The sequence below is a fragment of the Anser cygnoides genome, chromosome 3, assembly GCF_040182565.1.
Source record: "Anser cygnoides isolate HZ-2024a breed goose chromosome 3, Taihu_goose_T2T_genome, whole genome shotgun sequence".
Classification (NCBI taxonomy): Eukaryota; Metazoa; Chordata; class Aves; order Anseriformes; family Anatidae; genus Anser; species Anser cygnoides.
In genome coordinates, this window is record NC_089875.1 from 95,707,192 (window position 1) to 95,719,968 (window position 12,777).

At 35.2% G+C, this 12,777-nt stretch overlaps 1 protein-coding gene across 7 annotated transcripts in view; it reads left to right on the top strand.

The window, feature by feature from the left end:
- KHDRBS2 (KH RNA binding domain containing, signal transduction associated 2) overlaps positions 1-12,777 on the top strand; it is a 378,305-nt gene that overhangs the window by 337,040 nt on the left and 28,488 nt on the right. For 5 of the 7 annotated variants that reach the window (XR_010830531.1, XR_010830534.1, XR_010830532.1 and 2 more), the window contains exons 9-10: positions 9,053-9,226; positions 11,191-11,242. Coding sequence is in view for 1 of the 7 variants with exons in the window: in XM_066994744.1 (XP_066850845.1) it covers positions 9,053-9,150 (98 nt within the window). In the remaining 6 variants the exon portion in view is untranslated. Of the gene's footprint in view, positions 1-9,052; positions 9,473-10,496; positions 10,626-11,190; positions 11,243-12,777 lie in introns of those variants that run through there. The other 2 variants (XR_010830533.1, XM_066994744.1) reach the window with 2 other exon arrangements.

Below are 12,777 nucleotides of genomic sequence, written 5' to 3' on the forward strand. Positions count from 1 at the left end.
GCTAGAAATCACAATTCCTTATTCCACTTACACTCCATCTCTAGTGTTGTGTTCTCTTGCCAAATGTATGCAGTGACCTTGTAAAGATTTTAAGGAGAATATTTCCTCATAGGAAAGAAAGCTATTTTATTGTGAATTAAAAGCAGTGTCTGTGTTTCTAATAACATTGAAAGCTAAATGGCAAATCACATTAAAGCATTATCTTAATTACTGTAATATACATCTTAACTATCTAAACAGAATAGCTCTTTTTATCTCTTCCTGGCCACCTGTCCCAAAATAATTGACTAGAGATTAATAAAATTGTCCCCCTAAAATTTGGGCAATATTCAGATGTTAAATAAGTTACCAGGAAAAAGAAGGGATCGGGTCTTTATAATTACAGGATATAAGTAACAAATATAAATGTAAATGTTATTGGGAAATAACATTCATATGCAAATCAGATACTGATTTGTTAATATATTGTTAATATATTAAATATATTTGTTAATATATTATTTTTAACTGTAAATCATCTGTCTTTCAATTACTTGTATTGTTGCCCTCTTTGTATTTGTGAAAGAGTTTTATTCAGTGATCGAAATTCCATGACAAGGTTAAAAAATGCTGACTGAAGAAGTGAAGTTCTCTGAATATGTGTTTAACTGCAGTCTTGTACTAGAAGACATTTAAGCATGTGATGATAACACTGTTCAGAGCAGAATTTTGTATTAGGTAGACCACTGTGAATTTTAATGTACTCTTAATACTACATAGGTAAAATAGTAAGACAGAAACAACTTCATGTGTTTTCCTCTCTGTTATAAATTAAACCATTTAGTGATACCAGATTCAAAAGAATTTCACAGGTTAAAATTACTATGACATTTTTTTCACTTTGACTGCCCAGTAAGGAAAAAAAAAATCTAACTTATATTTTGTGGTTTAACAATCTGAGCTACTGAATCTACTAGCAATTGGTTGTACAATAACCTGTCAAGGGAGTTTCAGCTAATATATTGATGTCTGTAACAGATACTGAAAATATATAGAGAACTCAATGAACACAGCAGCTAAGAGTCAATCTGAATTGTAAAAAGCAGTACTAAAATACTAACACACAATTTCAATCAATCATAAACCAAGGGTGCCAATTGTCTGTGATAGTAACAGTTAATTTACGTTTCCTAGTGGTGAGTGTCTCCTGGTGGAGCATGCAGCAAACTGAAAGGTGTCCAGTGTAATTTAAGGGGCTGTGCCACATTTCCTACCAAACTAGTCACCAGAAAATTCATTGACTAAGATGGCATTTGTTATCATACCCAAAGCAATCCTCATGCCCAAGCACACCCAGATTCCTTAGCTATAAACTCTATTTCCAACACATCAGCCATAATTTATACTTTCAGTTTCTGAAAAGGAAACACACATTTATTCTTCACTAATCAGAGAAATTACCAAATTGGTAATAACAAATTCCTGGAAAAAACTGGACCCTCACCTCTAAGTAATTAAGCTGCCTGCATAGATTTCTCTTCAACTATTAATAAAATGAAATGTCCATTTTCTGACATGCTTTCTAGGTCTGCTCCCTAGTTCACCTCTGTCCCTAGTTTCAATTTGTATGCCCTCAGTGCATTGTTCTTCGATCTTTTACATGCTTCTTCTTAAACTGTCATTTTAACTATCTCTTTTTACACTTTCAATCCCAACTCCTGTGAGTGCAGGCAAAAAAAATGCTTTTGTGCTCCTTTACTCATCACCTTCTTTCTATTTTATACGTTCTCTGTATTTTATTTTATTTTATTCAAATTTATCTTTCAGTCATTGACATCTGGTAGCGTCAGTGACAGAAGTAGCAAAGAACAGAAGAAGAAAAAAGCCCTCCAAAGCAGAAGGATGAAGGCAGGCTGGACATGACTAAGGGAATGGGGAGGTCAGACTCCACAGGGTTTCTTTGCACAGAAATGAGAAGGAGGAAAAGGAATCAGGTGACCTCTCTGCACATCTCTTCAGCTCTTGGTCGTGCTGATTCACAGTCTCAGTAGTGATTTTCCTGATTACCTTTCTTGCTTCCAGACTACAGCTCTTACCTGCTCTTCATCTGAACTCTGGTGCAGTTTCCACTTCACTGACATATTAAGACCAGATATGTCCAGGTTCTCTTTCCTTTCCATTTTGGCACAGTCTCTCAGAGAAAGACCAGGCTTGACTGTTCTCACCAGCAAGTTTCCTACTTCACAACATGTTTTGAGCCCTTTTTTTTCCTGACTGTGTGTCTGTATGTTTGTGGTTTTGTGTTCTCAAGGATCTGCACCCATAATTTATTCCTTTTTTTATATGCCATATGCAGGTTTTAAGACTTTATGGGATTTTTTGTTTGTTTGTTTGTTTTTTCTGGAGTGCAAATAGTTAATTTCTCTACTAATTAATAGAGATCACAATGTCAAATTACTCTCTCCTCTCACCTCCTGACCAGTACTGTATCCCAGAGGAGATCATCTGTGACACCTCTGGAATTAACATCCTGGAACTGAAGACTGGGGCTAGAATCACCTCCGGATGCATGCTATTGCATAGTAACTTGTTCCTCTCAAAGCAGCAGCTATGAGCTTTCATACAAAAGAAGGTGTAAGAAAAATAAGCAAGGGATGTAGCCAGATAAATATATGAAATCATGGGTGAAAAAAGTCAGTCTGTATTCCACTGTACAGCTAATTATTTTGAAAGTTTTTTTGCCTACATCCTCTTAACACATATAGTAATAATATTAACTAAATAATGCATTCTTAAATATATGTGCTTTTTTTTTTTTAATAAGGAAATCACAAAGGAAGATCTTATCTTGCAATACATAGTCAACTGAACAATACCAAAAACAGTCTTTCTAACCCATTTCTGGGATCACTGCTTCTGCTAGTGAGTGGGAACTTGGAAGCCATGATTCAGAGGAAACTGTAATTTCAAGGAGTTAGCAAGACTGCTGCTTCCCTCAGTTGCCTTCTCCATGTACTGTCAATGATGTAATTTCATGTTTCAGTTAGCACTAAAACCAAATACACTCCAAAGGAGACCAGGATACTTGAATTCACCATTTGGCAGGACAACGCTCCTATTATACAGATTCTTAGGGGGGTCTTTGGGAACACGATCCCTTTCAAAAGCATATACTCAAGAGATTTTGCTCTGAGAACCACACTGTTCCTCTCAGAAGGTTTGTGGCAGTATGTAAAAGCTAGCATGACATCCACAGCTGTTAAGGATCTTTTAGAAGGGGAATCTTTCTTCCTATTTATTTCAAAAAGTATCAGAGTAATCAAAGTAGAGCAGCCGAGATATTTTTCCTGGTGTAATCCTGGTGTAATTTTAATGGTTGGTAGAGAAATCAACTAAAAATTAATTTAAAATGTAAAAAAAAAAGTTACCACAATAATAATCCAATTTTAATTTCTGGTGTGGCTTTATCTTGTTATTCACCAGGTTCATGTGGTTCAGAGACTCTTGATAGTGTTGTTCCATATCAACTTTCTTTCAACACAATAAATATATAATCCTTTACTGCTACATCATTGGTAGCGAATTACAACAAATAGTTGTAAATAAATAGTGACCACCATCCTTCCTTGTTGAAGTTGGAAATCAAGCAAATAGGTCCACCATGTTGCTGGAATAAAGAACACAGAGGACTTGTACTACAAATTAGGGTTTCTGTTCTTGTTCTGTTGTAGAAGCTGGTACAGCCACAGCAACAAGTTACTCTAAAAACACTATTAGTCAAGGAAAAACAGCTTCCTCCAATGGTTATATACAGTCATTTTTTAATATATAAGAGCTGGCAGAAAGATTGTGTTCTCACATGCGGTTTCAGAAACGCATTTATATGGTTTATATGAAGGTATTTTAATCAGAAGTTAGGGGAGGGGAGTCTAAGGGAACAAGAAATTGTTTTGTCTTTGTGTTGTACAGTTAGTGAGTATTTTCACTACTTTAGTCATTTTCATTTATATAAATAAAGCTTCTACATTTTTATCTAAACCTTACTCCTCCCCAGGGCCTCTCAGCAAATGCAGTGACACTTCAGCAAAGGGTAATTGAAGCTGCAGCACATTTACAGCAAAATGCCATTTTTAAAGGGTGTAATGAAACATACTGCAGAGGCAGGATTTTTAAATTCACGATATGGAAAGTGATTCCCTGTAGGAATGAGAGACCTGAGGATTTAGGACTATATCGTATTGGCTGATGCTTCTTCAGCCCTCTAGGCAGCAGCTTTCCACAGTAAACTTTGGTTTCATGTAACAGTAAATAATAATAATAATAATGCTGATGATAATAATCAGCAACAGAATTTACTGAGCAGCTCAGAGAAACAGCAATAAATGGAATGCACCATGAAAAAAAATAAAATAAAATGCAACAGAAGCCCTTCTTCCATATCAAGAGCAGCTACTTCCAAATCTTCTCCAAAGGTGTCCACATGAATGTACAAAGGTGTACATTCTATCCTGATCCTCACTTAGCTCTGCAGCTATTATGTCCCCTCTCCACCATGCATGTTCCCCTCTCAAACTCCAGACGAGATAATGAAATGTAGTTTCAGAGAGGACATCTTGCATAGAAGTTAAGTTTCCAGAAACTTAACAGTCTTCTTATGTTTCATATTCTCATTTTTCTGTTTTCAGAGGGCATTATCTTATACTTTTTTATTTTTTGATTAGTTTTATAAAAGCTATCTTTGATACCTGTTTTAACCATTCATTCTAGGGTAAGCTAATTATTTTCTTACTGGCCACAAAAGTCAGCAGTGATTGATTAGGAAAAACAAGATAACAGCAATAGAAACATGTCCATTAAAAAACAACAGGCTCATTAATTAAAATGTTTCAGTTCAGCCAAACTTTTTTTCTGCTACCTCTGCTCACTCCTGGAGTCTTTGGCATACAGGTCTTTTTTTTTTTTTAGATCTCTAGCAAGATTACATACTCCAATTATGTAAGAAAATAACAGATATTCTGGTTTTCCAAGGGGAATACTGTTGTTTTTCCTACTAAATGAAAATGAATAAATGATGAATTTCATGTATTATTCAGGGAGAATTTTTAAAGTGTTAAAATTCATTAAATGATATAATAAACTTTAAAAAATAGGTAGTGGCAACTTTTAAACTTCCAAGGTGAATAGCAAGGAGCAATTAATTCTTCCTTAACATCAGCAATATTTTTATTTCTCATTAAAACAAAGTTTGGAAAATAAGGAGGTCATTAGGTTTGTCTACACTGGAAGAATACATTACTAATGATTTACCATCTCAAACCAAAACTGGAAAGAAATCTGTATAACACAATTTTATACTCTCTTTGACATGTGTGATATGACTGGAGGGACAAATTTACCCCTTGCCTTTGGAAAATATAAGTGATTTCAGTGACAGAGTATCAGAGAGTATGAAGCCAGTGGGCCAATTTAGTAGGCCAGTTATATCTATACCGAAAGGAGCAGGAACATCAAAAGATAAAAGGAAGGAAATAAATGTCCTCTCCAACCTGCATTTAAGCCCATTCACGGTTCAGTATGATGCAAACATGGCAATGTTGCATGTGCCTGCACTGCCAGATGTGGTCTATGACCATACTGATTGTTCACATCAGAAATTGGACTCTAACATATATCTATATAAAAGAAAATCCAAACAAAATGAAGATGCTTACTTTTTTTTTTTGCTGTGCTTGTACTGTGCAATGATAGTACTGTTGTGTATTTGGAATTTTATATTATTATTATCAATCGACGTATTAATCGAGGTAAAAAAGACCTCTATGCTTGTCACACTGGAGAATCCTGTCATTATATGCTCATCATAACTAATCAACATGAATAAGCTAAAGACAGACTAGTGAAGAATGAGCTTTGGTAAGTTATCTATACTAACTTCAAAACAATCAAAATTTTGATTTTTTACTGAACCTTTGTTCTGTTCAAGAACATATATTTACAAAAACTTTGCTTGAGAGAAAAATAATGCCTATTGCTATAAAAGCTTGGTTTAGTAAAAGAAAATCTTTGACATTTCTTAATGGAGATAAAAAATTTTAAGTTCTTTATTATATTTAATCTGAGACCATCATTTCATTAATCAAATAGCAGGCTAAATTTAAGGAAATGTAGTTAGCTTTATTTGAAATGTATGACTAATATAATTTTGATGTTTGATATTATGATGTACTAGCTAATGTATTTTATTTTGTATAGAAAGTTATATTTTCTTGTTTAAGTCATTAAACATGACATCTGAAAGACCAGTGCCTCTTGGAAAGGCAAGGCAAAAGGAAAGGAAAGGCAAAACAAGGTGAAAGGAGGCGAGGGGAGGCGAGGGGATGGGAGGGGAGGCGAGGGGGGGAGGGGAGGGGAGGGGGGGAGGGGAGGGGAGGGGAGGGGAGGGGAGGGGAGGGGAGGGGGGGAGGGGAGGGGAGGGGAGGGGAGGGGAGGGGAGGGGAGGGGAGGGGAGGGGAGGGGAGGGGAGGGGAGGGGAGGGGAGGGGAGGGGAGGGGAGGGGAGGGGAGGAGAGAGGGGAGGAGAGGAGAGGGGAGGAGAGGAGAGGGGAGGAGAGAGGAGAGGAGAGGAGAGGAGAGGAGAGGAGAGGAGAGGAGAGGAGAGGAGAGGAGAGGAGAGGAGAGGAGAGGAGAGGAGAGGAGAGGAGAGGAGAGGAGAGGAGAGGAGAGGAGAGGAGAGGAGAGGAGAGGAGAGGAGAGGAGAGGAGAGGAGAGGAGAGGAGAGGAGAGGAGGAGAGGAGAGGAGAGGAGAGGAGAGGAGAGGAGAGGAGAGGAGAGGAGAGGAGAGGAGAGGAGAGGAGAGGAGAGGAGAGGAGAGGAGAGGAGAGGAGAGGAGAGGAGAGGAGAGGAGAGGAGAGGAGAGGAGAGGAGAGGAGAGGAGAGGAGAGGAGAGGAGAGGAGAGGAGAGGAGAGGAGAGGAGAGGAGAGGAGAGGAGAAATAAAATTTAATTGGGGTTGGATTTTTTCTACAGGTGCCTCAGGGATCAGGTCAAACTTAAGAATATCCTGGCTTGGTTTAATAGCAAATAAATGAGAAAGTTGCAAGTAACATCAATAATGTAGTAAAAATATGTACTTCTTAGCTACAAGCAAGGAATGTTTTTGCACTGATTTACCAGATCTGATATGCCCCACATTGATTCACAGTTTATCTCCTTCTACCTGGGAGTTCAGCAACATTCACATTTATTTCATATAGATGAATTTTGTCAATACACTAAGAGTACTCATTTCAACACTTCTTGGGGTGACTGAATGAGGTAACAAAAGTCTGAAACAAGTCCTGAAACAGGAAAAAATATTCTGAAATGCTCTTTTGTTCAGTTTTATGGATCATGACATAAAAATTGTGTATCTCTTAAAAATGGATACAATTAAATTTTTAAATTTATGGGGCAAGGACCTCGAATGTTTCAAACCTTCATCAGTAGCTCAGGACTGAGTAGTTCAGTTTATTATTGTGTTAACTACTTATAAATTAAATAAAATGTCCCAACTTTTGAACTAGTGAAAGGAGCCAATTTTACTATATCTACCAATTAAATTTGTATCAATAGCAATAGCAAATATACTGCTTTATGGTCAATTTGAAAGTTTCTGTCTTTTCCACTGGCTTGAAGACACCTTCCAATCTTCTAAACTCTTATCTTTTCAGTCTCTGCTTTTTATGCATCTTAAAAACTGTTCTTTTTGCACTAGCATCAGAAGGCTTGTCTTCTACTTTTATATTTTACAAACATTTATCTTCTACACAAATCTCTTTACAAACATACAGATTACTAACAAAATGACAATATATTGACAACAATTAATATTTGCCACACTGATTTCTAGATAGTTTCTATATTTCATCGCAAAAATGTACACAGGTTATCACATAACTTTGCAGGGATATGCAGAGATTTTGAAGCTGCCTGGTGATCATGTGTACTTCAGATATATTCTAAGACTACTGTAGCAGGGAAAATGTTACACTGTATGTATGACATAGGAGAGATGATATACTGTTATTTCTGTGATGTCCATTTTAAGCACTGTATGTACAATCAGTTGAAGTCAGTGGAAGACGAAACCAGAAATTGTTCAACGATCCACTAGTTGATAGGGAAAACAGTTGAAGTTTGGGGTTCAACTGCTAGACTACAGCTGTAGGTAGGTTCCTGTTTGCTCCATTGAAAGGCTCAACTTCCAGAAACACCTTGTCTGTGAAAAAATATTTATAGAAACTTTGTACATATTGAAAAAGTTTTAAGGATTTTATTTTATTCTTTCTGGGCATATATATCGTGTTTTATATATATATATATATATATATAATTAGTACCAATTAAGAAAAAGAAAAACTATTCTAATGATAATACAAAACAAAAACTATTTGGCAAAGCAAAAGCTTAACGGAGTAGCTTCCTTCCTACATATTTTTCTTCCATTATTTTTGTTTCTTTTCTTTCTGCCTCAAATGGAAGTAAAAAATCAAATATATTTCAATTACTTTTTTATGATTCAAGTTTTCATCTTATTAACATACCAGCTACATAAAATGTTATTCACATTGATGCTTTATCTTAAATGCTAGAAGCTCAAAACACAAAATAAATTCTGAGCTGGCAGGCATGTGCAGTGATTTTTCCAAAGCTGACTGTACTGCCACCGCACTAGATATCCATTCTCTGCTGAAAGTGAAGGAGTAAGAGTTTTTTCATCCTGACGTAGATGAGATGTCTATGTTGAGAAGTAGGTTAGTTTTCTTTATGTTTGTAGGGATTTTTTGTTTTGTTTTATTGTTGGTTTTTGTTGCTGGTGGTGGTGGTGATATTTTTTGTTGTTGTTGTTTCATTTTGATTTGATTTGTTTTGTTTTTGTGGGAAGATAAAGACATGAATGACAACACCATCTCTGTTTTATTTTTGTAAAGCTTTTAGCCAAAACTCTCAAGAATTTTGACAACCGTTAGTGGTGACATCACTTTGTTCTTTCCAGTTAGATATTTACAAAACATATCTTTTCTCTTCTGTTTTTAGCACAAGAAGAATGGGCCACCACCCGTTCCAGCCTAAAGGCACCACCTCCAAGGTCAGCCCGAGGGGGTTACAGGGAACACCCCTATGGTAGATATTGAAGGTCCTCCTCATCTGTGACCTCATCTCAAAGACAATTAATAGCCTGTGGTCTCCACATAAACAGCAACAAGACAAGTAATAGTCCATTTCTTTTCTATCCTAGGGATTACTGCTCATTATTATCCTATGTACTACTTGTATTTCTTATAACATTGGAGTGACATTGGCATTAGTATTATTTTATAACACGGACTTTAAAAACAAACAAAACAAAAAAAAACAGAAACAAACAAACAAAAACTTTGGCAAGCATTGTCTAGAAACCATTCAAAGATGATGTTCTGTTGGTTGTATTCATTGCTGTGTGTAACTTAAAAAGCATGACACTGTTACAGATCTTGAGTCTCTCTACATACTAGCTAAGGCTGAGTTTTTGTTTAGGGTTGCTGAAAGACTGTAATATGATTTTTTTCCTTTTTTCATTTGAACCAGACAATAATCAAGTTGTAGATAAGATGTTTTAACCTGTCTTTTTTAATATATGTTAGTTTAGATTAAGATGTTCGATATTAAGTTTGTAAATTTAATTTTAAATGCTGTTTTAATGGGGTTGAAAACAAGCAGCTACTGTATGTATGTAGCTAACTGAATTTGTTCAGTGTTTTAACCTGTATTTGTTAAAAAAATCACATAAAGTTCCATGTGTAAGCTTCTCTAAATAGGAAACCATAATTTTGTCAAATATGTTTGCCATAATTTGTCAATAAAGCTGAAACCTTTTGTAACAAACTAAATTTGGAATTACTTGTTTTCTAGCTTTAAATGCCTGCTTTATTTCTTTTTCAAGAGATGCCTAAAAATGTTTTTTATATAAAAATTACAAAAATGAACCCAAGCCTGTTTTAAGCTTTTTGTGTAAGACTTTAAAAGTTGTATTAATAACTTCTGGTTGTTAAATAATTTAAAAGTTAACAAACTAAACTGTTACATGAATCATGGTTAGTATCCACTAATGTATAACATGTTAATGGAAAAAAATGCTTTAGAACAATAAATGGATTTTAAACTATCCTCTAAGCTTGATCTTGCTAAACACAAACTCTGATTGACTTGTTTGTATTAGCATGTCTCTCGTGAGAATGTAATGGAGTTTAAAGAGGTAAGATTACCACTTACCACTGTTAGACTGTCTAAATGCTAGTTCTTCAACCTTTGAGTTTCCCCGCACATTAAATATCCCATTCAACATGTAAGCATTGCATAGATTCACTTATTTGTTTTCACTCGGAAGAGTGCGTTGACTGCATTTTTGTAGTATATATCAATTTGTCTTGATAAACAAATCATCAGTGTCACTGCCCAGTTGTTGGTACTCAACCTCAAAAACTTTATTTGTAATTTTCAGTGCTAAATATCACCGCCCTTGAAGGCAGTTTAGAGGGCTGATATTTCTTTTGAGACTATCAGACTTGATGGCTGATGATTATTAAGGAAATATGTCACAGGACTCAAAGGATGACTAAACGTTAAACAGGTAACACTAATAGTAACTCTGTAATTTTGAGTATGCAACAGTAATGTTAAATATTCTCAGTTATTAAGTTACTGATAGTTAAAAAAGTAAACCTACCAAAAGATAACAAATAGGTATATAGGTTATTAAAACAACTAATTAACATTAACTAGTGACAACAAAATGATTCTACAATATATAACCCTCAAGGTAATAAACAGAACTAAAATTAACAATAATAGTAATGCAACTCTTGCTAACAACAAATATATAACCTAAATTTTGATGAAAACAAACCAACCAACCAACCAACCAAACAGATGACTTGATGGTAGGGATTCCAAAACTGTTAATCCTTTAAATACAGTCTTTTTGTTTACAGTGGCTTTTTGTCAATGTGATTGGTTTACTTTTTTGATGAGAACAAAGTAGTTTGTGAACAAAGTCTCTTGCAGCTGGAGTTGCATGCTAATTCTTTTTGAATAGTTAATTAAGCATATGTTGTCATTTTAACCTGATGTGTTAAAAGTGAATGTAGTGGGCTAGATGATTGTTACACTGAGTTTATTGTGTCTCACTGTTTCAGGGCCTCACAGGCACTGGACAGCTAAACAGCAGATCTGCTGAGAAGTTGTCAGGTAAGCTCTGCCACGTCTCAAGGCTTTTTTCTATTTCACATTTCTTCATACATTTCTGTTTACTAACACATGGGAGCATGTTCATGTGGAGTTTTAAAGTAAATAATTATTTCCAGCAGTGTTTCCTTTCATAGCTGTGTGAAGATTGGGGTATAATGGCAATCAAAGCATTTGCTTCTGTAAGGTATGATACATTTCAGTTAAATGAAAGAAGTCAACTGTTTTAATGGTAAATATTATCATGTGACACTTTATAAGTGCTCCTGATAAAAACAAGAGCTCATGTTTATTAAAAGAATGTTTACATTTTGGAAACTTTTAAGTCATATGATTTAGAAAAATAGTTGCTTACCTGTTGCTTCTCAAAATATTTATCATTACTGTATATGACAAAAAGATCTGTAGAGAGACAGTGTGTTTGCTTTTTATTCTTTTGCTTGATAATTATTTCTTTGTTACACTTTAAAATGGTAGACACGTTAATAGAATTACCATGTGATTACATGGATCAAGGCATAATTTGCTATATTTCTCTCTTATCTAATATCTAAAGATAAAGGGGGGGGGGTTGTTTTGTTTGCTTGTTTGCTTTTGATAACCTTGTTACATAAACTTCAAATTATACGAGATTATTGATTAATGATAAATGTTGCTGTTGGAAACTTCATAAAAAGTCATCTCAAATAGAACTTTGTCCATTCACCCAGAAGTGTCCACTAATCAAAACACAAAATGCACAAAATTTCTTGCTCTCTCATGGTTAGATAAGAGTTAATAAAAAAAACTGGTGATGTGCACCAAATACACAATCGCAGACACATTTATTACTCTGGCGTCTTTTCCCCATGATTGGGGTCTCGCTGGTTTGTAGTTTTCAGTTGCCATTGTATCCCATGGTTACTTACAAGCACAGGTTGTGTTGTACAGCAAGATACAATGAGCTTAATTTTCCTCTCCAAAGGGCTACCTTAAAAGTGGTTTGGTTTATGTGGTACATCCGCTCTACAGGCCAAGGTCATATGACAGCAATAGGATTTGTCTGCAAGTTACACTCATCAGTTTGAGTATCCCACTGCAGTAAAACACTTTCACCTACCCATCTTGCATATAGTTATACAAATATGCTTTAGTCAGTCTATGTTACATCTATGCAGGTAAGAAAATCACACTCTTCTGATATAAATACAGTTGCACACTGGTATAACTATGATTATAAATTATTACCCACCATAGCTTTTACTATATAAGTATTTCAGGAAAAGCTCATATGCCTTACTTAATTAAGTAATTACACAAAACTCTGAGCTACCATACCTGATGTGAGATCCAGGGCTAAGTGTATAAAATGAATTTCACACTTGTACACTAATTTTTTGTTTGAGGGTAACTAGTGTAAGCTCCTTGAGGCTAAACTTCAATACATACTGTCTTATAACAGAGCATTGTCCTGTACTATTATTGTCTCAAGTCTTCTTTTACAGTTATTATTTGTGTAAATTTAAAAAAAAAAAAAAAAGCACAATATATAATTAAAA